A 26,110-nucleotide genomic window follows, 5' to 3' on the forward strand; every position below is an offset into this window, starting at 1 on the left:
ATGCCTAAAACTATTCCTAGTGAACTTTAAAAGCTAGTTAATAAGTGATAATTTAAATTAAGATGTAAATCATGACTATGTCTTACTGATATGAACAAAGCTATCTGAAATGATAATTTTTGAGCCTCCATGACATTACCTTGACAATCTAGAATGAATATAACATCGTTTATCCTATCTATCTTCTTAGAACTACATGAAATAATAGGTATTTTACAACGTATTTTGAGGAATGTTTCTATATGCAGTTTTTAGGAAAGGCATAGTTTCTCTTGTTCCAACTTGTTCTAATTTTACAGGATTCAAGCGAAAACTCGAGAATTTAGGGAGCGACAGGCTCGGGAGCGTGACTATGCTGAAATCCAAGATTTTCATCGGACATTTGGCTGTGATGATGAGTTGATGTACGGGGGAATTTCTTCCTATGAAGGTTCCATGGCTCTCAGCACCAGACCCCAGAGCCCGAGAGAAGGGCATATGATGGATGCTTTGTATGCCCAAGTGAAGAAGCCGCGGAATTCCAAACCTTTACCTGCAGACAGGTAGGCTCCTGGAGCAGTCAAGGTATTGCTTCCAAATCAACTTTTATATAGTTGTGACAAGGGAGTAGATTGTTCATCAGTTCTCCACAACTAGAACTGCCTTTTATTGATGGCCTTTAAAAAACCCTTGTGTCTAAGAGTATTGAGTTTACACAAATCGAAGCCTAATGGAAGAACAGTAGAGATTTTGATAGCTTGTCTCATGATCCCAAAATATGTCATCTTGTTTTAAAATGGTTTCAGATGGGAGAACTAACCTGTAGTTTATAACTCACATAAGAAGCAAACTTGAAACTATGGTTCTTTTATTTAAGGCATATTTCCTTTTACTGCTAGGAGAGCCTCTAGTCGTGGTAGTTAAATAGATGGGCAATGACATGATTTCTTCCAGTTATGATTGATTTGGGCCACTTTTTTTTTTTTTTTTGGTGACATGATTTCATATCATGAAAGAATTAGTGAATGAGATGTATAGTATAGTCAGTCTTCAAATTGCTTGTTAATAGCCACAGACCACAGGTCTGACTGTGTATATTAGTGTAGCACAGAGGAGTGCAATGCCGACCCTATGTTAATGGTTATATATTTATTTCAAATTTTATCTGAAACAATTTAGAAACAGATCTTCAGCTCCTTCATTTATGTATTCAAGCACCATATAAAGTTTAGTTCGTGAAGAAAATAATATTCATTTCTTTTTATTTGGAACACATGCATGCTATCTTCATAAACAATACACTCATTCCATCCCATCTTGTAGTGATGTCTTGTAATCATTGCTATATTGTGAAGCTAGGCTTTAAAAATAGTAGGTCTCACTTCAAACTAGGGGTTCTTTAGCACACATCAGATACCTGGAGGGCTTCTTAAAACACAGTTGGATTAACCCTTCCCCAGAATTTTGATTCCGTAGGACTGGAGTGGAGCCTGAGAATTTGCATTTCTAATAAGTTCCCGGGTCTGATGCTGGTGCTATACTTTATGAACCCCTACAAGACTAGAGATGCGTTGGAATTCCTTTGTCTCTAGCGCCCATGTGCTATTTGGCTGCTTTATTTTGCAAGCTGTCTATGTTTTAGCTATTTACTTGCAGCTTTTTTTAATAAAGGTTTGCAAAGGCAACAGGTAACCCTCAGGCAAACCCAGATAGAAGCGTTTTAAAGAGTAGCAAAAGGAGAAGCAGATCTGAGGGAAAGCTAGTCAGATTGTTGTTCTGTTCTTTCTTTTTTGTTTGTTTTTTTGTGGTTTTAGGGTTTTAAAACATTGTTTTATGAAGATCTATTTGGTGTTGATCGTAATGAGTGAGCCTTGTAAGTTGCCATAGGAGGCTTATGGTTTATTTAAACCCCTTTGGTGTTCACTGTGCTTATTATCTAATATGGATGTATCAGGAGTCAAAGAGTAAGGTGATTAACAGCGAGTGACATTTTTTTAAAAAACTTTTGCTAGGTTTTTGCCGTACTTGTGGAAGCTGTTTGTCAAAGGTCAAATCTCACTTGAAGGCCATGGATGCCCCATGGAAAGTGTTTTCTTGGGAGAAGACACACCAGCAACACTGGCACTGCCAGTTAGTAACTCCTGGAGGAGCTAAAAGAAAATTAGTTAACGTATTATTGATCATTGGTAAAAATATTGATCATTTTCAGCACCTTCCGCATCTAGTTTGAAAATCTAAAAGATAGTGACTTATAGTGATTATTCACATGACTCAGAAATTCCCCCTGACAGAGCTGGGAGTCAGAAGGGGTCTCTCCAGCTCCTGGCATCCAGAAATGGTTGCTTTAAACCCCCGTTTAAACCCCAGTGCCCTACAAGAGTCTGAGCCTCCTGAAGATCTCTGCAGATTTTCAAAACCTTCTGTGTCCAGGGTCCTGACTACTAGGGTCCCCAGCATCCCAGCCTGCAGGCTCAGTTCTGCCCCAAGCTGACCTCAGACTGAAACTCAGCCTCCTGATTCATTTCCATCAAAATCCCACTCAGCAACACGTTCCGAGGAGGCTTTGGTCTTGGGGAGAAGAGCTCAGAATCACATCATACACGTCGGTGTGTTCAAAGCCCCTCTCAGCCTCACTCAGGCACATCCCAGACAACTGTGTGTCAGAGATTTTACAGTTCTATGTATTAGTGTCCCAGAAGGGTGATTGGACTACAGACTTTCTAAGACGTGTCCACCTCAAGAGAGATATAATTTATTTTTTTAAATGGATCACAGATATTTATGTTTTGTGTTTTTGTAATTATGATTTTTTCAGAGAATAAGCTGTCCATTGAACAATGATTTCACTAATCCAAAAAGTTGGGAATTATGGAACCTGTAAAGTATTTCTTCATCAACCTATAATTGCATTTGGTTTGGAAATAATGGCATCACCTCCATTGCCATTTTCTGTCAGAGTAAAAGCTGTAAAAAGAGTGTTTCTCAGACTTGAGTAGCCTAGAGACTCTTTACAAGATGATCTCTTGATACTGCCGCATAGAGTTAAATTGTTTTGATTATAATGTTACTTAAATATGTATAAAAATAAAATAGGGCCAAACTCCTTCTGTTTACGGCCATTATGTAACTATAAAACCAAACATCTTTACAAATTAAATACAAACAAAACAGTAAAACCATTACATTCAAATGAACAACATTAATTTAATGTGGCCAATAAGGTTTTTTTAAAATCTAAAGTCTCACACAAATCATGAATACGGTGGTGGAGGCTCCGTGCCTGGTTCATTTCAGTTTGTTTGCTCCACAAGCCACGGGCTGACTCAGTTCAGCCATCGCTCTTCTCAGTTAGAGTCTGCAGTTCTTTTGCATGTCTGTATCCCATGACCTTTGACCCATGTGCTGCATCCACGCATCCTAATGCATGACGTCCAACCTGCTTCTCTTACCATTAACTCGAGACAGTAAAAGCAGCATTTCTTGGTGCCTCTGCGTCTGTAAACTTAAATTCAGACAGTGAAATAACACATAAGATGATCTAGAATATGCTTCTATTAACTTTCTAAAAAGTTAAATGATGGAAACATAAAACTTGAAACTCCTCAGAGAGAGTTTTGACCCAATAAAGAAACTCCCGTCAACTAACTAAATTTCACCCGAGTTTGCCGTTGGTGTCAGATGAACTTTACTGTTCACATTTTTGGATTTCATGGGAAAATCGCCAGTCCGTTGACAGTCTGAAGCGTAGCCTGAGTCTGTTCTGGGATTTTTATTGTTCAGTAAGAAAGCCATATTCTGAATTTCATTGCTTATAATTTTGATTGATCTAATGGAAATGTGGATCTGGTGGTCCCATGTGGAAATAACCAGGGATAATTTATTAAGTGCTGTGAATTTGATGTCAAACTGGGACACTTTCTCAATTTCCACGTATTATTTATAAAATGCTTTTTTACGATAGCTTCATACTCTGGCAATATTGTCCACGCCTGTTTAATTGGATTGACACACGAAATATTATCTGACAGTACCCTTTGGCCATTGTTACTACTATTTATTAATGTCCTTAGTAACATTCTGAGTTTTCATATTGGGTGGATGCCGGAGAAGTCACCCCTACCCTTCTGTTTTCTATAAATAACAAAGCTCAAACTCACAAAAGTGTTGGTGAACTTACTTTTATCCTGCTTATAACCAGAGACCTCAAAGATGTAGCTATTGTAAATGATTCCTAGTCCTACATCTCTTTGGTGGAGTGTATTGCCTGTGTGATTGCTGTGTCTTCTGATGCAGAGCCTCTGTGTTCGCACATTTCTCCCACCGTGGGAGACACTGCTAGTCGCCTACCCAGCACCTCTTCTCTCCCTCTTCCTTACCTAATAGGATCCCCATTTTGTTCAGGCTGGTAATGTGCCCAGCTTAAAATTTTCAATTTCCCGGGCTCCCTTGTAGTAAGAGGTGACCACGTGACGTTATTGTGATGAATGAGCTAAGTGGGACTCATTTATAGGATCCACAGTCTCAGAGGATGGGACTTTCTGCCAAGCTAGGTTTTTCCTGATGAAAATAGAGCCGACTCAGCTTTTTCCCTTTGCCATTTTCCCTTCTCCCTGCCTGGATTTGGATGGTGCCCTTAGATGGGGCTCATCTAATAAGCCTGAGGATGAAGGCCACGTGGAGGAAGAGGGAAGCAGCCTGGTCCCTTGAGCAGTGGCTTCAGTCCCGGGATGCCCGCCCTGTGCTCCTGTTACCTGGGAACTGAGCCCTTCCTTACCTAAGTCTCCCTCTCTCAGGGTTCGTTTCATGCCCAACACCATTCTGAGTTTAGGGAATCATGCACACAAGAGTCCAAGGGAATCATCATCTTCATATCAAGGTTGTCTGCACATTGGAGAACTACCCCCTAGTCAAATCATTGCCACAATATTTTGTGAAATTAAGTAAGAATTGTGAGATTCTTCAGTGTCATTCAATAATCTCTTCTACCTTTCATTTTGCGAGCCTCTACTTAAAGAAATGTTATCAATCAAATGTCTGCTAGCATTTATCCTTTTTTAATTGATGTATTTTATAATTGACATACAATATCGTATTCGTTTTGGGTGTATGACACACTAATTCAACATTTGTACACATTGTGAAATGATCAGTGCAATATATACTTACCACGTGTCACCATGAAAAGTTAAAAATAATTGTTTCCCTTGTGATGAGAACTTTCAAGGTTTGCTCCCTTAGCAGCTTTCAAATTTGCAGTGCAGTGTTACTGACAGCATTTATCATTCTTAATTCTGATATACCACTCTCTCCTACCTCTATCAATAATCCTGTTATAAAATCAGAAACTCTTTTTTTTTAATTTCATTTATTTATTTATTTGGTTGCGCCGGGTCTTAGTTGCAGCACGCGGACTTCTTTGTTGCGGCATGCAAACTCTTAGTTGAGGCATGCATGTGGGATCTAGTTCCCTGACCAGGGATCGAACCCAGGCCCCCTGCATTGGGAGTGCAGAGTCTTACCCACTGCGCCACCAGGGAAGTCCCCTGTTATAAAATCAGAGGCAGCTAAGTGTGATGTCCAAGATACACACTGCCTGACTTTTGTTCTGGGTTCGTCCACCATTAGTGTGAACTCTGTGCTTCATTTTCCTCATCTGTAAAATGGGGATAATAGTGGTACTTACCTCATTAGGCTTGGTGTGGACTAAGTCTGTTAATATCTTCCAAGCACTTAGCACAGTGCCTGGTCCACAGTAAGCACTATTTAGGTGTTTGCTGTTGGTATTATAAGTTGGGAAATGGGCACTTACTCTCAGGAAAGGACAGCATCCCCACCCGGATACAGAAACAAGTAAGGAATGAAAATGGAATGAATAAAGATGGTTTTATTCCTTATAATTAACATACATATAAAAGTGTGGGGATGCAGTTCTCTGATGCCCACAGTTCAGTCATCAAGTAGGTTGGTCATTAAGTATTCTCCATGAATCACATCATATCATGAACCGTTTCTTTTTAAATTAGGACTTATTGAGTTCAGTGTGAGGCATACCAGATGGCTTCTATAGTATAAATACTTGGAAGAAAAAGTAGATGGTGGGTACTGAAAAAATGCCTTATTTGAGAATGAGTTAGGGGGATAGTGGTGTCAAGACATGAGTCATCAATTTCAGTCTGTTTTTTGCGAATTTGAAGGTATTTGTTTTGTACTTTCATGGAAGTCTTTGAAGATCTTCCTGTTTTACTTTCATGAAAGTTTTGCTGATTCCAAGCTTCAGTGCTCCATACAGATATGGAGGCTTGGACTTCTCAAACCTTGGCGAAAATGTTGACATTACTCTTTACGTCAGATTGTCTTCTGGTGGGCCAGGCAGGTAGGGATCATGCTCTTAAGAATTATGAAAGCCTGCATTCTAGAACAGTGATCTTTCAAATTTTGGCATGTATATCAAGAGCGTGGAGTGCTTCTCGCCAGTGTTGACCTCCACCCATTGGTATCCTGATGCAGTAGATCTGGCTGGGGACTAAGAACTCACATTTTCAACAAGCGCCTCAGTTGACTAATGCAGTTGGTCCATCCACCCTTTGAACAGTACTATTCTTGGGCTAATCAAAAACGAACTGGAACTCCATTATCGGTTAGTTTAGTAAGGTCGTTTACAGTGAAGAGGTGAAATAATTTATAATTTCCATATTGGGTACAGCTTTAACTGGGCATTCATAAATGCCCATTTTTCACCTATGACCGAATCATCATTTTATTCAAAAGGTCAGCCTGCAGGTGTGTTATTCATAAACTTTATTCAGTGTTTCTTGACACTTACCAAAAAGTTTCTTTTCATGTAAATTATACAATTTCAATTCAAAATTTCGTGTGCTTTGAATTCTAGCAAAGAATTGATGGAATGTCAGTCGCTAATGTTTTTTATTTATTTGAGGACATGATGCAATTCATATTTTTATAGTCAGATCCCAGAATCTGTAGTTTAAAACTCCACAGAAAAACAGCTCTAATGGACATTTGCTGACTGTCACCATGCAATCATTTGCCACGAAGAGAGCATTGTCCTCAAATATAATTGAAATAAAACAGTTACTGCGCTGCAGTAAATCTAAACAGCAGGAAAATAGTAGGCTAGACTCCCCCAGCTTGCTGAGGACACCTTAATGGAAACATAAATACCATAATCATATGCTTTTTGCATGCATTTTACGACTAAAGAGAAAATGCCGATTTTAAAAGAAAAGACCTCTGTGAACTTGTTTTTTCCCCCATTAAAAACCGGAAGCCAGTTGTGTCAAAAGGAAGTCTGGCAAACACAGAACAAAACTAATTTTCTTAGCTACAGGCTGTTATTAAACAAGTGCTCTTTTTAAAAGGTTGGGTCGTATAACAAAGTGGTATTTGCTATTCAAAAAGTCAAATACAATTTTATTTACTTACATTTACTTAGTTATTTTTTTTTTAATCTCGGCTTTTCTTGAGATGTGAGAAAGTAATTTTCAAATGGAATCCATCTCATTGTAACATGTGTTTTGCACATGTTTTGCTGATGAACGAGCTCCACCCTGGCCCCATCTAAGTGTCCCCACTACACGTCTCTGACCTTGGCCAGCTCCATCCACCTCCTCTGTCTGTGCCTGGACCACCTCTCTCTCCATGCTTGCTGAGGATGGGTTTTCGTTCTTCTTGGCCGGCCCTGGGAACACTCTTCTGGATCCCAGCCCCACCCCTGCAAGGAGCCTGCTCTGCTCCTCAGGCCCCCCTCCTGGTCCCTTCTTAGCCTGTGTGTCTCTGCTGTCACTTCTGCGTAGCTGGTACACATGATGTCTTGATCATGCTGTTTAAAAAAAAAAAAATTGTTTCTTAACCTCTGGCTATTCTCTGCCCTATTTTTCCTCTTCACTTCTAATCCAGACTTCTTGAAAGATTAACCTAGGATTGATAGAGACTGCTGTTTCTTTTCTATATCTTGTTCACTCCATGTGGTAGGCATAATAATGGTCCCCCAAAGATGCCCCTGCCCTCGTCCCTGGAACCTGTAAATATGTTACTTCATGCAAGAAAAAGGACGCTGCAGATCTGATTACGTTAAAGATCTTAAAATGGGGACGTTTCCCTGGATTCTCCAGATGGGCCCAGTGGATCATAAGTGAAGGAGGTGGGAGAGTCAAGTTGGAGAGAGACTTGAAGGTGTAGGCTGTTAAAAAAGGAAATCCTGCAATAGGCAACAACATAAATGAGCCTTGAGGATGTTATGCTAAATGAAATAAGTCAATCACAGAAGAAAAAATACTGCATAACTCAAATTTATATGAGGTATCTAAAATAGTCAAACTTAAAGAAGCAAAGAATAGAATCGTAGTTGCCAGGGCTTTGGGAGAAGGAAATGAGGGATTGCTAATATATGGGTATGAAATTTCAGTTACGCAAGATGAAAAGCTTCTTGAGATCTGCTATACAACATTGTGCCCATAGATCAAAACACTGTATTGAATGCTGGTTGAAATGTAAATTGAAAATTTGTTGAGAAGGAAGATCTCATGTTAAGCGTTCTTACCACAATAAATTTTTGAAATCTGCAAAAAAAAAAACACCAAGAAAAGATGCAGGCTGCTGCTGTGAAGACAGGAAGGAGCCTTGAGCCCAGGAGGGCAGTGGATTCTAGAAGCTGGTAAAAGCCAGAAAGCAGATTCTCCTCTAGAGCCTCCAGAGGGAACCAGCCCTGCTAGCACCTTGGTTTAAGCCCAGTGAAACCAATTTCAGACTTCTGACCTCCAGCACCCAAATATGATAAATTGTAGTTATCTTAAGGTAGTAGGTTTGTGGGCATTGGTTCTAGCAGCCATGCTGTGTTAGTTTCCCAGTGGCCTCCTGGACTCCTGGTTTAGTGAACAATTCCGTTCTTTCCCTCTGGGTCACTCTGGCCTCCGTGAAGCTCTCTTCTCTTAGTTTCTATGTACAATACTGCTATCTCTTGCTTCCTCCTTCCTTTCTGACTATTCCTTCACTGTCTGTTTAGAGAGTCTCTTCTATTTGTCCCCTAACTTTGGATCCCCTAAGACAATAGCTCTGGACCACTGCTATTCTCTACATGTTCCTTTTGGGATTTTTTTTTTTTTTTGGATTAACACCTTTAATAAAAGAAGACAATTTCAGCTCTTAGAAAAACAATATCAATGTCAGTACTTGTAATGAATAACTCATCCTATTTACCTATTATTAATATTAAAAAATTTAAATCAAAATTTGCAATGAAGAAGAAATTATAAAATTAATAGTGAAGGCCATTTTCTTTTTTTAATTTTTTAATTTTATTTAATTTATTTTTTTCATACAGCAGGTCTTTATTAGTCATCAGTTTTATGCACATCACTGTATACATGTCAATCCCAACCTCCCAATTCAACCCACCACCACCCCCACCCCTGCCGCTTTCCCCCCTTGGTGTCCATACGTTTGTTCTCTACATCTGTGTATCAATTTCTGCCCTGCAAACCGGTTCATCTGTACCATTTTTCTAGCTTCCACATATATGCGTTAATATACGATATTTGTTTTTCTCTTTCTGACTTACTTCACTCTATGACAGACTCTAGATCCATCCACGTCTCTAAAAATGACCCAGTTTCATTCCTTTTTATGGCTGAGTAATATTCCATTGTATATATGTACCACATCTTCCTTATCCATTTGTCTGTTGATGGGCATTTACACTGCTTCCATGATCTGGCTATTGTAAATAGTGTTGCAATGTACATTGGGGTGCATGTGTCTTTTTGAATTACGGTTTTCTCTGAGTATATGCCCAGTACTGGGATTGCTGGGTCGTATGGTAATTCTATTTTTAGCTTGTTAAGGAACTTCCATACTGTTCTCCATAGTGGCTGTATCAATTTACATTCCCACTAACAGTGCAAGAGGGTTCTCTTTTCTCCACACCCTCTCCAGCATTTGTTGTTTGTAGATTTTCTGATGATGCCCATTCTAACTGGTGTGAGGTGATACCTCATTGTAGTTTTGATTTGCATTTCTCTGATAATTAGTGATGTTGAGCAGCTTTTCATGTGCTTCTTGGCCATCTGTATGTCTTCTTTGGAGAAATGTCTATTTAGGTCTTCTGCCCATTTTTGGATTGGGTTGTTTGTTTTTTTAATATTGAGCTGCATGAGCTATTTATATATTTTGGAGATTAATCCTTTGTCCGTTGATTCATTTGCAAATATTTTCCTCATTCTGAGGGTTGTCTTTTTGTCTTCTTTATGGTTTCCTTTGCTGTGCAAAAGCTTTTAAGTTTCATTAGGCCCCATTTGTTTATTTTTGTTTCTATTTCCATTACTTTAGGAGGTGAATCAAAAAAGACCTTGCTGTGATTTATGTCAAAGAGTGTTCTTCCTATGCTTTCCTCTAAGAGTTTTATAGTGTCCGGTCTTAGATTTAGGTCTCTAATCCATTTTGAGTTTATTTTTGTGTATGGTGAAAGGGAATGTTCTAATTTCATTCTTTTACATGTAGCTGTCCAGTTTTCCCAGCACCACTTATTGAAGAGACTCTCTTTTCTCCATTGTATATCCTTGCCTCCTTTGTCATAGACTAGTTGACCATAGGTGTGTGGGTTTATCTCTGGGCTTTCTATCTTGTTCCATTGATCTATGTTTCTGTTTTTGTGCCAGTACCATATTATCTTGATTACTGTAGCTTTGTAGTATAGTCTGAAGTCAAGGAGTCTGATTCCTCCAGCTCTGTTTTTTTACCTCAAGACTGCTTTGGCTATTCAGGGTCTTTTGTGTCTCCATACAAATTTTAAGACTTTTTGTTCTAGTTCCATAAAAAATGCCATTGGTAATTTGATAGGGATTGCATTGAATCTGTAGATTGCTCTGGGTAGTATAGTTATTTCCACAATATTGATTCTTCCAATCCATGAACATGGTATATCTCTCCATTTGTTGGTATCATCTTTAATTTCTTACATCAGTTTCTTATAGTTTTCTGCATACAGGTCTTTTTTCTCTCTAGGTAGGTTTATTCCTAGGTATTTTATTCTTTTTGTTGCAGTGGTAAATGGGAGTGTTTCCTTAATTTCTCTTTCAGATTTTCCATCATTAGTGTATAGGCATGCACGAGATTTCTGTGCATTAATTTTGTATCCTGCAACTTTACCAAATTCATTGATTAGCTCTAGTAGTTTTCTGGTGGCATCTTTAGGATTCTCTATGTATAGTATCATGTCATCTGCAAACAGTGACAGTTTTGCTTTTTCTTTTGCAATTTGTATTCCTTTTATTTCTTTTTCTTCTCTGATTGCCGTGCTAGGACTTCCAAAACTATGTTGAATAATAGTGGTGAGAGTGGACATCCTTTTCTTTTTCCTGATCTAAGAGGAAATGCTTTCAGTTTTTCACCATTGAGAATGATGTTTGCTGTGGGTTTGTCATATATGGCCTTTATTATGTTGAGGTAGTTTCCCTCTATGCCCACTTTCTGGAGAGTTTTTATCATATGTGGGTATTGAATTTTGTCAAAAGCTTTTTCTGCATCTATTGAGATGATCATATGACTTTTATTCTTCAATTTGTTTTTTTGGTTTATCACATTGATTGATTTACGTAAACTGAAGAGTCCTTGCATCCCTGGGTTAAATTCCACTTGATCATGGTGTATGATCCTTTTAATGTGTTGTTGGATTCTGTTTGCTAGTATGTTGTTGATGATTTTTGCATGTATATTCATCAGTGATATTGGTCTGTAATTTTCTTTTTTTGTAGTATCTTTGTCTGGTTTTGGTATCAGGGTGATGGCCTCATAGAATGAGTTTGGGAGTGTTTCTTCCTCCGCAACTTTTTGGAAGAGTTTGAGAAGGATGGGTGTTAGCTCTTCTCTAAATGTTTGATAGAATTCACCTGTGAAGCCATCTGGTCCTGGACTTTTGTTTGTTGGAAGATTTTTAATCACAGTTTCAATTTCATTACTTGTGATTGGTCTGCTTATATTTTCTATTTCTTCCTGATTCAGTCTTGGAAGGTTATACCTTTCTAAGAATTAGTGCATTTTTTCCAGGTTGTCCATTTTATTGGCATAGAGTTGCTTGTAGTAGTCTCTTAGGATGCTTTGTATTTCTGCAGTGTCTGTTGTAACTTCTTTTTCATTTCTAATTTTATTGATTTGCGTCCTCTCCCTCTTTTTCTTGATGAGTCTGGCTAACGGTTTATTAATTTTGTTAATCTTCTCAAAGAACCAGCTTTTAGTTTGATTGATCTTTGCTATTGTTTTCTTTGTTTCTATTTCATTTATTTCTGCTCTGATCTTAATGATTTCTTTCCTTCTGCTAACTTTGGGTTTTGTTTGTTCTTCTTCCTCTAGTTCCTTTAAGTGTAAGGTTAGATTGTTTATTTGAGATTTTTCTTGTTTCTTGAGGTAGGCTTGTATAGCTATAAACTTCCCTCTTACAACTGCATTTGCTGCATCCCATAGGTTTTGGGTTGTTGTGTTTTCATTTCATTTCATTTCTTTTCAGTTATTCATTGCCATTTGTTTCTAGGTATTTTTTGATTTCCTCTTTGATTTCTTCAGTAATCTCTTGGTTATTTAGTAAAGTATTGTTTAGCCTCCATGTGCTTGTGGTTTTTACGTTTTTTTCTCTGTAATTCATTTCTAATATCATAGCGTTGTGGTCAGAAAAGACGCTTCATATGATTTCAATTTTCTTAAATTTACTGAGGCTTGATTTGTGACCCAAGATGTGATCTGTCCTGGAGAATGTTCCATGTGCACTTGAGAAGAAAGTGTAATCTTTTATTTTTGAATGGAGTGTCGTATAAATATCAATTAGATCTATCTGGTCTATTGTGTCATTTAAAGTTTATGTTTCCTTATTTATTTTCATTTTGGATGACCTGTCCATTGGTGTAAGTGAGGTGTTAAAGTCCTCCACTATTATTGTGTTAATTTTATAGCTGTTAGCATTTGCCTTATGTATTGAGGTGCTCCTATGTTGGGTGCATATAGATTTATAATTGTTATATCTTCTTCTTGGATTGATCCCTTGATCATTATGTAGTGTCCTTCCTTGTCTCTTGTAACATTCTTTATTTTAAAATCTATTTTATCTGATACGAGTATTGCTACTCCAGCTTTCTTTTGATTTCCATTTGCATGGAATATCTTTTTCTATCCCCTCACTTTCAGTCTGTATGTGTCCCTAGGTCTGAAGTGGGTCTCTTGTAGACAGCATATAGATGGGTCTTGTTTTTGTATCCATTCAGCGAGCCTGTGTCTTTTGGTTGGAGCATTTAATCCATTCATATTTAAGGTAATTATTGATATGTATGTTCCTATGACTATTTTCTTAATTGTTTTGGGTTTGTTTTTCTAGGTCCTTTTCTCCTCTTGTGTTTCCCACTTAGAGAAGTTCCTTTAGCATTTGTCGTAGAGCTGGTTTGGTGGTGCTGAATTCTCTTAGCTTTTGCTTGTCTGCAAAGCTTTTGATTTCTCCATCGAATCTGAATGAGATCCTTGCTGGGTAGAGTAATCTTTGTTGTAAGTTCTTCCCTTTCATCACTTTAAGTATATCATGCCACTCCCTTCTGGCTTGTAGAGTTTCTGCTGAGAAATCAGCTGTTAACCTTATGGGAGTTCCCTTGCTGCTTTCAATAATTTTTCTTTGTCTTTAATTTCTGCCAATTTGATTACTATGTGTCTCGGTGTGTTTCTCCTTGGGTTTATCCTGTATGGGACTCTCTGTGCTTCCTGGACTTGGGTGGCTATTTCCTTTCCCATGTTAGGGAAGTTTTCGACTATAATCTTTTCAAATATTTTCACGGGTCCTTTCTCTCTCCCTTCTCTTTCTGGGTCCCCTATAATGCGAATGTTTTTGCGTTTAATGTTGTCCCAGAGGTCTCTTAGGCTGTCTTCATTTCTTTTCATTCTTTTTTCTTTATTCTGTTCCACAGCAGTGAATTCCACCATTCTGTCTTCCAGGTCACTTATGCATTCTTCTGCCTCAGTTATTCTGCTATTGATTCCTTCTAGTGTATTTTTCTTTTCAGTTATTGTATTGTTCATCTCTGTTTGTTTGTTCTTTAATTATTCTAAGTCTTTGTTGAACATTTCTTGCATCTTCTAGATCTTTGCCTCCATTCATTTTCCGAGGTCCTGGATCATCTTCACTATCATTATTCTGAATTCTTTTTCTGGAAGGTTCCCTATCTCCACTTCATTTAGTTGTTTTTCTGGGGTTTTATCTTGTTCCTTCTTGTGGTACATAGCCCTCTGCCTTTTCATCTTGTCTGTCTCAGTGAATGTGGTTTTTGTTCCACAGGCTGCAGGATTGTATTTCTTACTTCTGCTGTCTGCCCTCTGGTGGATGAGGCTATCTTAGAGGCTTGTGCAAGTTTCCTGATGGGAGGGGCTGGTGGTGGGTAGAGCTGACTTTTGCTCTGGTGGGCAGAGCTCAGTAAAACTTTAATCCGCTTGACTGCTGTTGGGTGGGTCTGGGTTCCCTTCCTGTTGGTTTTTTGGCCTGAGGCAACCCAACACTGGAGCCTACCTGGGCTCTTTGGTGGGGCTAATGGTGGACTCTGGGAGGGCTCACGCCAAGGAGTACTTCCCAGAACTTCTCCTGCCAATGTCCTTGTCTCTTGGTGAGCCACATCTTCCCCCCGCCTCTGCAGGAGACCCTCCAACACTAGCAGGTAGGTCTGGTTCAGTCTCCTATGGGGTCACTGCTCCTTCCCCTGGGTCCCGATGTGCACACTACTTTGTGTGTGCCCTCCAAGAGTGGAGTCTCTGTTTCCCCCAGTCCTGTCAAAGTTCTGCAATCAAATCCCACTAGCCTTCAAAGTCTGATTCTCTAGGAATTCCTCCTCCCATTGCCGGACCCTCTGGTTGGGAGCCTGATGTGGGGCTCAGAACCTTCTCTCCAGTGGGTGGACTTCGGTGGTATAAGTGTTCTCCAGTCTGTGAGTCACCCACCCAGCATTTATGGGATTTGATTTTACTGTGATTGCGCCACTCCTGCTGTCTCATTGTGGCTTCTCCTTTGTCTTTGGATGTGGGGTATCTTTTTTGGTGCGTTCCAGTGTCTTCCTGTTGATGATTGTCCAGCAGCTAGTTGTGATTCTGGTGTTCTTTCAAGAGTGAGTGAGAGCACGTCTTTGTACTCCGCCATCTTGGTTCCTAATCTCTCCTTTTGTTTTTAATTGCTGTGATGCACTGGTGATGCACAGTCTGCACTAGCCCAGCCCTCTCTGTAAGCCCCAGGTTCTTGGAGCTAGCTACCAACACATGCTTCCTGTGCCTCCCAGGCACCTGAACCCAACCCATCCAAAATGAAATTCATTGTTTCTCAGTCCAGACCTCCTCTAGTATCATCAGTCTAGTCTCAGAGCATGTTGTCACCACCCACACATTTACTCTAGACCAAGCCTTTCTTCTGCAGCCAGCCTCCCTCCCCAGACATCAGTCAGTGACAAAGGCCTACCAATTTTACATCCCAAATAATTCCAAACCCTTTCTCTCCTTCTGTTCCAGTACACACGGAAGCTGCCAGTAATCTTGTAACTCTTCCCCCAGCCTCCAGTCTTGTTATTCTCAAATCCCTACTTCACCCCATACCTGGAGTTTTCTATCTCAAATTAAAATCTGACATCTCATTCTCTTGCTTAGAATTATTCTGTGGCTGTTTATCATCTCCAAGGTACAGTCCAAGCCCTCAGCGTGAGGTTTATAGGCCCTAAGACCTCCTGTTTCGGCCTCATCCCTAATTATGTCAGGCTGTGTCATATTGGCTCACATCATACTTTCCTAGTAGAGGATCAGTCTCAAAGTATAAATCCAACTTCATCTAATACATGGATGAATTAAGTGGCTCTTTGGTGTTATATGTTCTGCAAATGTTAAATTTGGGTGAGTAAAAACAAGCCATCACCATTCATTAAGCTATTCTAATATAGTTAGAGATGCAGCAATTAAATTAAAGGCTGAGGTGACACGAACAACCCAACAGCTGAAATCTCGAAAGTAATGAAGCCATAAATAAGGTCATGGCTAATTTTAAAGACTTCTTTTTTAATTCTTTTTGTTGATTAACATTGCCTGAAACCACAATTTATTTGGAGAAGTAATGCGTAATGGGAGTTGTTTATTTATATATTTAGTTTAGCCTTAGAGAAAGTTTAAATATTCTGCAGAAGTATCAGGATAAGCGGAAACTATTTTAGACCTTGGTACCTATCAGGCAAATAGTCCTCCAGCAGAGCATGCTTGTTTTGTTTTAATGTCTTTCCCTCTGCAAGGCACTGAACTTTGGGGTCTTTGATGATGAGCTGGCCACACTGGTGGAAATTCCCTTTAGCTTCTTGGTATTTCATTTGATTTTAGGCTTCAAACAGAAGCACTAAGATCCTTCTTTACATGCAGCTCAGCACAGTAACTCATCTTTTTATTTTGACCAACTGCTTGGTTCTTCTGTCCTTTAGACTGTCCGAACCTGTGGATTCAAGTGCCAATCTTATTGGTACTTAGTGGTCTTTGGTTGGTGTTTTTTTCCTTCTTGCTCTTGCACCAGGATAGAATATCAATCAACTTAATATAAATTCATGAGGATTTATGTGAAGCCCAGTTGTGAGATGCATTTTCAGCTTCTTGGGAGACTTATCAAGATCTGAATCCGAAATCCATTTTTAAATTAACTTCCCAGATGTTCTAGAGCCTTTCCTTGGGCACCCCCGCCCTCAGTGTGAATAACTGTTTGATTATTCTTTATTTGCCGTTTCATTCCTCTCCTTCCTTTAGTGTGCCATTGGTTGACTTTGTGTAACTTTGTGTAAGCAGTAGTTGATTAAAAATGATGTTTGTTGTCTTTTCCAATCAAGGAAGTCCTTAGATTCTTCCACTAAAATAGATGTGTAGATAGAAATGTGAAAATTCCAAAACTTCTGTATTGTCACAGAACAGAAAATGATTAGATAATTCATATACCCTGTGGATCTGTAGTAATTATTAAATAATTAAATATTCAATATGCATTTAAAATTGCATAAAAGGGACTCAATAAATAGAATGAATAAATATTATTATAAATATACATTTCTGTAAAACAACTTTCTTTTTTTTTTTTGGCTGTGTTACATGGCTTGCAGCATCTTAGTTCCCTGACCAGGGATCGAACCCATGCCCCCTGCAATGGAAGCAGAGTCCTAACCATTTGACCACCAGGGAATTCCCCAAAACAAATACTTTTAAAACTATATTTTCTGTATCACTTTATACCTTTCATTATTATTTCTAGTCAATAAACTATTCAGGGATTATATCGTTGAATCCTTAGGGATACAGAGTTTTGAAAATACTTGTCCTTGAAACAAAATGCCTTGGGCCCAGGTAAGCAAGTCCAAGGTGGTTCCTTTTGGTAGGGCAGGTGGCTCTTTCAGCTTAGCTTTTTTACAAATTAGTTTCGTATAATTTAAAAAGTTAAGCAGATGTTATCGGCAAGAAACTAGCCTTAGCCTGGATTTGCATATCTCTATTGCCCATGTTTTGAGGGAAATTCTTGGTTAGCTCTCAGAGAGGCCTGCCTGGCCCAGGCTCTGGAGATGTAAACCTTCCGTGGGTGGAGCCTGACTGAGCCTGGAGCAAACCAAGGAATAACAGGCCAGTGATCCTGGCTCACATCAAAGCTCAGATTCTCCAAATGAAATGAAGAACATGACATCTCCAGGAGTCTGGAGGATGTCCTGGGTGTGCATGAATCCAAATTAAAACGGGCTTACTTGGAATGGATCGATAATGTCAATCTGAATAGAGGAGATAATAGCATAAAGCCTGAATTAAAGGCTCTGTTCAAAGATACCATACTTTGAATTTTAAAGAGCACCCAGCAACTCAGATGAAGGGCTACCAGTGATCCAGGGAGCAAACCTTTAGTTTTTAAACATTATAAATTGTTTTTAGTATAGGGGCTGTTATGAATGGAACGTGTCCCCCTAAATTCATATGTTGACATCCTAACCAACAATGTGATGGTATCAGTAGGTGGGACCTTTGGGAGGTAATTAGGTTATGAGGATTAAACCTTCACGAATGGGATTCATGCTCTTATAAGATGAGACAGGAGAGCTTGCTTCCTCTCTCTGCTGTTAGCTATGTGCGGATACAGGAGGGCAGCCATCTGTCAGCCAGGAAGAAGGCCTTCACCAGACACTGGGTCTGCTGGCACCTTGATCTTGGACTTGCAGCCTCTCGAATTGTGAGAAATAAACGTGTGCTGATTAAGCCAAAAAGAAAAGAAAAAAACAATTGTTTTTATTCTCATTTAGATATATATCCAGTTTGCTTAAATTTTGTTTAGATGAGACACACTTTTTGATCTCAACACCACTGGAATAGAAAAGGATTATCCTAAATTCCCTTCAAAGAAATCCTCCTAAAATCCCATTTCTACTATAAATGTGTATTAAAAAAAAATTTACTAGGGGAAAGACAAATTTCTTCATAGTTTTTCAAAAGTTATAAATGGTGGTCTCTAAAATAATTACAAATTACCTGTCTAAGAAAAATCCTGCTATACTTTCATGCAGACTTCATATAATTCTGGAACTGTGAAAATATATTTAAAAAACAAAAGTATAGTGTTGTCTTTCACGAAGGAAAATGTTTGGCGTACTAGAACTTACCGATTATCATGACAAGTCTCTCAAGATAATCTGCGTGGCCACCAAATACCAGATATCTTTTGCTTCTCTTCTCTGGTCTCTGCTTTGATACTTAATGATGGGTCATTCAATGCCAGGTATGAAGTTTGAAAAGCAATAGTTGCTTTGTCTTTTGAAGGTTGTATAATCAATTGGACCAGCGTCAGGCGTGTAGGCAGAGAAGTGGTAAAGTAAAATGTTCACTCCAAGTTTGCTTTAAATTCAGATGGCGCTTAGAATTCTAAAGAACACTGGAAGCAGAGATGGACAGGATGCAGATGGAACTGGGGCTTACTGGGGGACATGGGGTATCTGTGGAACAGGTTACAGACTCCAGAGAGCTCCACGAAACTCCCAGCCATTGTGGATTCGGACAAGGATGGTAACTTCTGGCAGGTGGCACTCCCGTGTCTTGAGGAATGAGGGTTTTCTCTATATTTCACAGTCACATGTGGCCTGTGGAGGAAAGGAGGACCTAGAAATGACTTCGATTCTGTATAATTCTAATTCCGATGCAGGAGGGTTCCAGTTTCGGTTTTGGTTTTGCAAGCGGCATTAGCATGACTTAAAAAATCACCTGCTTTGTGACAGAAACTAAAGCTGAGGATAAATACTTATTTCGAATTATTCTCTTCTCCTTCCATTTCCTTCTTTCCTTTCATCTGGATGTCTAAGCTTTGTGAAATCTTCAAGGGCTAAATCTTTAAGGGCTCTTTGAACAAGCCCCAGATTCTTGTACCTGTTCTTCTTCCAGCCCCCATGGCTGTCCATTCCCCTCCCCAACAATTATTTGGCGGCTGCAGTGTACAGGGACGTGGGAGGTGTCTGGGATACAGAATTGAATAAGAAATTCACCTCCCACTTCCTCTTACTTGGTGTCACGTGACAGACCACGAAACGTATTGTACCCAGAGTGATATGAATTCAATAGGATGCTAAGGAGATTGGCTCAGGTCAGGGAAGGAGGGGCTTCTGAGAGGTGTTGTGCTTGAGCTCCATCCTAAACGGGTCAGCACTATAACATGTATATAATACAGGATGTGAGTCATATAATTATATGTGTATTTATAGAGATTTGACTGCACTGATGGTGCAGCCTAGTTGGTTTACGTGCTGGATTTATATGCTCCTGGCAAATATTAAATATGGTCAACATGTATCAATTCCTTGATTCCCTCCTGCCCCCAAGAGCCAGTGGCAGAACTGTTGTAGCTTTTCTCTGAGTGGTCTGTGCTTTGAAAAGCGGTATGGAATATCAGCAAGGAAGGCTTGCCCAGCCCCTAGGGCTCTTGGTATCTTGAACCCTCATGCATGTGGGACACTGAGGGCTGCAGGGTAACAAAATGGAGCCGACATGGGAAGAGATGCTGCAGACCTTACTGGGCAGCAACCAGGTGGTTTCTGCGTGGGCGGCTCAGGTACTGTGAGTGATGTTGACCTCACGAATTAGTTCCTAAGCAGGTTCGTGAGAATAGTGATGTCTTCAATGTAGCACTGGAGGAATCTGAAATTCTAGTTTTGGCCATTTGTGACTCTGAATGACGCGGGATTCGCAATATTGCTACTTCTGCAGGCTTTGCTGGAGCACCGGGGGTACAGTATCTGTTGAGCATCTTCTAGACACAATCTACCTTGCGAAAACAGTTCAGGAAGATGGACAGATCTTGTGGAGTCATCATCTAGTCAACGTTTTCCTTCTAATGTGATTTCTAAGGAATTTTATTTGCCCCTGGGAGAATCCCATTCATCCCTCTTTGTAATGAATGAACCCAAAACATACTACCCCGGTTTCTTTGAAAAATCAGAGCATCTCTGGATTGTCTTGGTTTTACTACAAGATTTCCAGCCTTTTTACTAGATCAAGGCCACCTGGATGTAGGTGTAGGGTTGTCCTTGTTGACTGAGGAATTGACAGCCTCCAACAGTCCCATCCGCTGATAACTGAAGCAGTGGGTTGATTGATTTGGAAGGGTGGTGATGCCCTGGTGGTTTACTGGGACTTCCTTTACAGCAATTGCATGAGACCATCACTTCTCCACTTGCACATCTAGGCCATTCTTAAAAATGCTTAAAAGTCAAATGACCGTGCCAGTTCCACCCACATGTGTGTACGCAGGGGTGGAAGAGGCTGTGTTCCTGGAGAGATGAGAAAACATGGTGAAAGTAGCGATGAGGCTTCCCGTAGGCACTGGTGATAAACTCTGGTGTCTTGGAGGAACCCAGGACTGAGGAAGATACAAGCAGGTCCCTGCCGTCCCCCCATCTCTGTGGGGACATCTCAGTGAGGACAGGCCGGTGGAGCCAGGCTTCACCCTTTCCCGTGGACTGGTGTCCTGCTGGAGCGCCCTCTGGGCTGTGCCCCATGCTGGCACTTGGCCAGCACCGTGAGTTTTCTCCTGGGCCATCACTGCCGACAGTGGGAAGGGGGCCACTAGGAAGACGGTTAGTCAGGGAGGGGAAGGTAGGCCAGGTGACAACAAGTCTGTTGTCATTCCAAGCGAATTCTGGGGCATCGCTGGAGCCTCAGGCCTGAGGAGGGAGTGAGTCCCAGGTGCTACCACCTGGAATGCTCTCATGGTCACTTCTATGCCGAGAGCCCACTCCTCTGAGAGACCCAGGCTCTGTCCCCGCAGCAGTGGGGGAGGGGCTTTAGCTGCTATGGGGACACACAAATAATTTAAAATCGCTAATCTCCCCCCGTCCTCCCCTGACCTCCCTCACCACCTCCCCTGCTTTATTTTTCTGACTAGTGCCTATGACATGATGATACGGCATATTCACGCTTGAAAAATTGTGTTTGTCATTCATCTCTAGCAACTAGAATGGAGTTCCATTTTAACGTAGGAGTTTGGGTCTATTTTGTTCATGGCTGTATTCCAAGGCCTGGCACATAGGCATTCAAATATGTTAAATCAAGGCATGAACGAAGAAACCAAACTCCGCATAGCACAGAAAAGGCAGTTGTCGGGGTGTAGTGTATGTCAGGACAACCGGAAGCGTGTGTTTGGGATTTCAGAGAGGGCGTGCTTTAGAAACAAATGTGGAATTTCTATCAGCCAAATGTAGTTAACCGTTTTAATTGTTAAAATCTCTTTTGCTTATGCTAAATCCATGATGCTTACTGGTTTCCTAGAGCTTATGTAATTTTGAGAGAAAGAGAGAGAGTGGATACCATGCAATGTGATCTGCTAAGAGCGGGTAGGATACAGGTGTGGTTGACGCAGGTCTGGGGCCAGCCTGAGCTCACCTCCCAGCGCCGCCAGTTAGCCTTCTGTGCCTCACTTTCCTGCGTATGTAAAATGGGGATGGCGGTCCTTACCTCATCGGGTTTGTGTGAGGATTGAATGAATGAGTCCATGTAAGGCACTTTGAATACTGCCTGGCCCATAGGAGGAGCCCAGGAAGTATTAGTTGCTATTATCATTATGCTGCCACCCCTACCACCATCAGCAGCAGCATTTGTATTCTTGAGTTCACGGGACATTTAGAACTAAGAGTTTGCTGCATAAATTGTTTTTGCACGGGTATGATATTGGATGATTCTGTATTTTTTAAAGCATCTTTTGTGTGTAAAACTTTTAGGTTTCTTGACTTTTAATTTGGACGCTACAGTTAATGCCTGCAGCTTTTTACATTCTATACCAGGGGTCCCCAGCAGGGCCCGTTAGGACCCTGGGCCGCACAGCAGGAGGTGAGCAGTGAGCGAGCGAGGGAAGCTTCACCTGCCGCCCGCCATCGCTCGCATTACTGTCTGAACCATCCCCCCCACCCCACCCCGCCCCGTTCAGGGAAAAGCTATCTTCCAGGAAACCGGTCCCTGGTGCCAAAAAGGTTGGGGACCGCTGCTCTATACTGATGCTAAAGGGTGCCTGGCTGAGGACGTTTGATTGATTTCTGTAATTAGGAAGCCACTTAACCTGCAGAAATTTGGTATAGTATTGAAGCTTGAATAGGCACAGATTCATTTATTTCCAAAACAGGAGACTAAGGTGACAAGGGTTATGATATTTGCGGCCATGAATGAAGATGGTGCAGGCTTGGGGCTGCAGTCAGATCCTCCCATGACTTGTGATGTGACGTGTGGGCGATGCCCACCTTTGGAGATACTGTTTGTGCCTCTTCCTTCTGAAGGTGTGGGCTGGAATAATAGAGCTGTTTTCAATAGCTCTGTGATATACTTAAATAAAAACTACCATGTAATTACATAATGTTGGTATTATAAATGCCTTGTATTCATTATATGATAATTAAAATAGGGTTCAATATTAATAAGTATGTAGTAGAGCATTATAGATGTTTTATTTATGGTACACAGGAAATGTCCCTTGTGATTTTTTTTTAGTTCCAACTTGGAAACGATAAATCAAATATGAAAAGGAGCTAGATTTTTTTTTTATGATATGTCTTTTTCAGGCACACTCGTCCACGTACCTGGCATCAGCTACATACATACCTCACAAAATGAAGTCTGACTATACCCAAGGATAGCTAAATGCCCATCAAGGAGTCAATGAATGCTTTTAAATTGTTTTAATTAGCTAGGTGTGATTTAAAGGTTGCCGAAATCAAAAAGGCTTATTAATTTTTCATCAATAATCACTTACCTTAATATTTCATTAGAACCTGCTGATTTGCAGACCTCCTTCTGGGTTTTGATTCGTTATGACTGAAGACATAATTTAACTTTCCCTCTTTTTCTCATTCTGTATGATACTCTTTCATCTCTGAGACACTGTTAAGATGTTTCCAACATTCATGGGGCTGCTAATTGATCCACCCTTTTCTTTTTTTTCAACTGTACTTAAAGCTAAGGGTTCTAGGCTGTGCAAAGCTCTGTGTGTGTGTGTGTGTGTGTGTGTGTGTGTGTGTGTTTAGGCATTTTTCTTTCATCATTTGAATATCTGATAATAACGTGCAAATTTTCTGTTTCCTAAGTTCTGAGAGTAAGGGCTGATTTCCCACATGCAGAAGTCGGGAAGTAAATAGTTCGGGCGCCTGCTTAGACTATGCCATCCATCTTCCTCTTCTGAAATTGCCCATTGACTCTGTGACGGATGTCAGCCAGAGACAGCGCATGTGGGGTGTGAGGATCTGCTTGGAACCTCTTAAAACCCCACATTCCAAGCACCTCTCCTTAAATGCATAGAAAATCCTAGGTTTTTTGGAAGTCACTAATCTAAAACATGGAAGAATCCCCAACACAGACTGAGATTCTGACGAGCTGTTGCTAGCAATGAAAACATATATGAATACATGAATAGACAGATATTTTCATTTTTCCAGATTAATTATGGAATACTCTATGTCTGTCGCCTATAGGCATGTTAAACAACTTGTATACATTACATATTATTAACTTTCACCAGCTGTACCAGTTTTGAGGCTGAGCAAAAATTGCTTCATGTTAAGAAATAAAAATTTGTGTGCTTCAAAATTTGGTAAATGTATATGTGTTGAAAATTCTAAATATTTTCATTGGATGGGAACCTTTTTTTACCTTTTTTAATATTTCCCAGAAAACATAGTGCTGACTTTCCTCAGGTCCCAGATTTCTATTACAGAAATATCTGAAAAACTTAATAAGCCACCAATAAACATATAAATATCTACTAATGGAGAATTAAAATAATGCTTCTGTGTTAGGAGATATTAGCAACCATTAAAAATTAAAAGTCCTGGGCTTCCCTGGTGGCGCAGTGGTTGGGAGTCCGCCTGCCGATGCAGGGGACACGGGTTCGTGCCCCGGTCCGGGAGGATCCCACATGTCGCGGAGCGGCTGGGCCGTGAGCCATGGCCGCTGAGCCTGCGCGTCCGGAGCCTGTGCTTCGCAATGGGAGAGGCCACAACAGTGAGAGGCCCGTGTACCGCAAAAAAAAAAAAAAAAAAATTAGAAGTCCTTGTTTGCCCAGAGCTACTCTTTACATCTTGCTTAACTGTGGAATGTTTGTTGAAAACCCTTTCGATAAAATAAATACTTTGATATGTTGGAGTTAACATGACTTGCTTTGGGTGAGATGTAGATTTCAATAATTCTGTTCTGTGCATGTGACTCTTCACGATTCTGGGGGGAAGTTTTGAGGTAGTGTGGACGATGTCCCTTTTCTAGGCTTCTCCTTTACCTCTGCGATCTTCAACCCGCCTGCCCTGCTTTGCAGCCTTTGTTCCTTCTGCACGTGAATGCAGGTCTGAGGAAGCACAGCAGGTGACATTGTCCGCTGATGTGGTTTTAGATTTAGATCTTGGCGCTGCCACTTACTTGGATGTTTGGCAAGTTATTTAACCTCTGTAAGCCTCGTTAAACTCCACTGTATTTAAATTTTTTTGTCCCATTGTTGGACCATATGTCAGCTGTGTCCTGATTTTTATATTTAGAAAATTCATTCTTTATAACCATCCATCATGATCTGTGCTAGCAACTATTGGGGGTAAAAGAGAACTACACGTTCAGCCTCTGATAGTAATGCTCTTCTAGTCTTTTGGGAGAATAACAGACGGATTTAAATAACACAACCGGTTTTATGGACCGTGCTGTTTATTCTAATAGCTAGACCAGAATGGTTTGATTGACTTTTTAAAAATCTGGTATGTTTTTTACCATATGGCCAAGGCCATATCTAGAGTGCCAAGCTAATAAGCCTTCTTTTCTCTGCCAGTGAACCATGAAAGTTGTTAGCAAAGCGTTTCATTTCGAATTGATCCATTTTCCAAGCTCTTGGTGATATAAACACCCATCTTAAGAGATAAGGTGTGGATTATGAAGCATTAGTCATTGGAAATTTGTTGCACCAAAGAGTCATAGGCAACCAGTATGTAAAATGACCCAGAATAGAAGGTACATAGTACGGTTGAGGATGCCTGAAATGTTATAAAACTACCCTAAGTCAGTTGGTCGTGGGTACACAGGACAGGTTACGTTCTTTTGAATGGTGTTCGTAACACAGGAAGAATGTAAAACGTGGGAGTTTAGTAATACTTAGCAATAACATGTTTTTTTAGATAGGGCTTAAAGTAGAATGACTTTGTGCTTTCCTCATCTATATAAAGGGCTCAATGTACAAATTCTTCTGAATCATAACCACTAATTCCTGTGTATAGCATTGCGTAATATAACAGGATTAGGTTGTCTTCTGATCTAATCAGTCAATTCTTAAAGAATTCGTGGCTTCCCTAGCTTCCTGGGTACCAGAATATTTATATCTGGTAGCAGAATATTTGTATCTTCCATTTCTCTCCTCCTCGTTTGTGTTTCCCTTTACATCTTTTAGCATATATACCGTATTTACATCAGCTTTTAAAAAGTCCTTTTGCCTCTAATTCTATCATCACAGCCCTGTCTGGATCTGTTTCTATTGACTGATTTTTCTTCTGGTTCTGGGTCACATTTTCCTCCTTCTTCTTATGTCTAATAATTTTTTCATCGGCTGTCAGACATTTTGAAT

At 40.2% G+C, this 26,110-nt stretch overlaps 1 protein-coding gene across 14 annotated transcripts in view; it reads left to right on the plus strand.

Annotated features, from left to right (window-relative positions):
* The window catches only part of PARD3 (par-3 family cell polarity regulator), a 637,508-nt gene that overhangs the window by 478,564 nt on the left and 132,834 nt on the right, over window positions 1-26,110 (plus strand). For all 14 annotated transcript variants that reach the window (XM_079913062.1, XM_079913076.1, XM_079913072.1 and 11 more), the window contains one exon: window positions 300-542. In XM_079913062.1, coding sequence (XP_079769188.1) covers window positions 300-542 — 243 coding nt within the window. The remainder of the gene's footprint in view (window positions 1-299; window positions 543-26,110) is intronic.

Source organism: Stenella coeruleoalba (genome assembly GCF_951394435.1).
Source record: "Stenella coeruleoalba genome assembly, chromosome: 2".
In the NCBI taxonomy this organism is placed as follows: domain Eukaryota; kingdom Metazoa; phylum Chordata; class Mammalia; order Artiodactyla; family Delphinidae; genus Stenella; species Stenella coeruleoalba.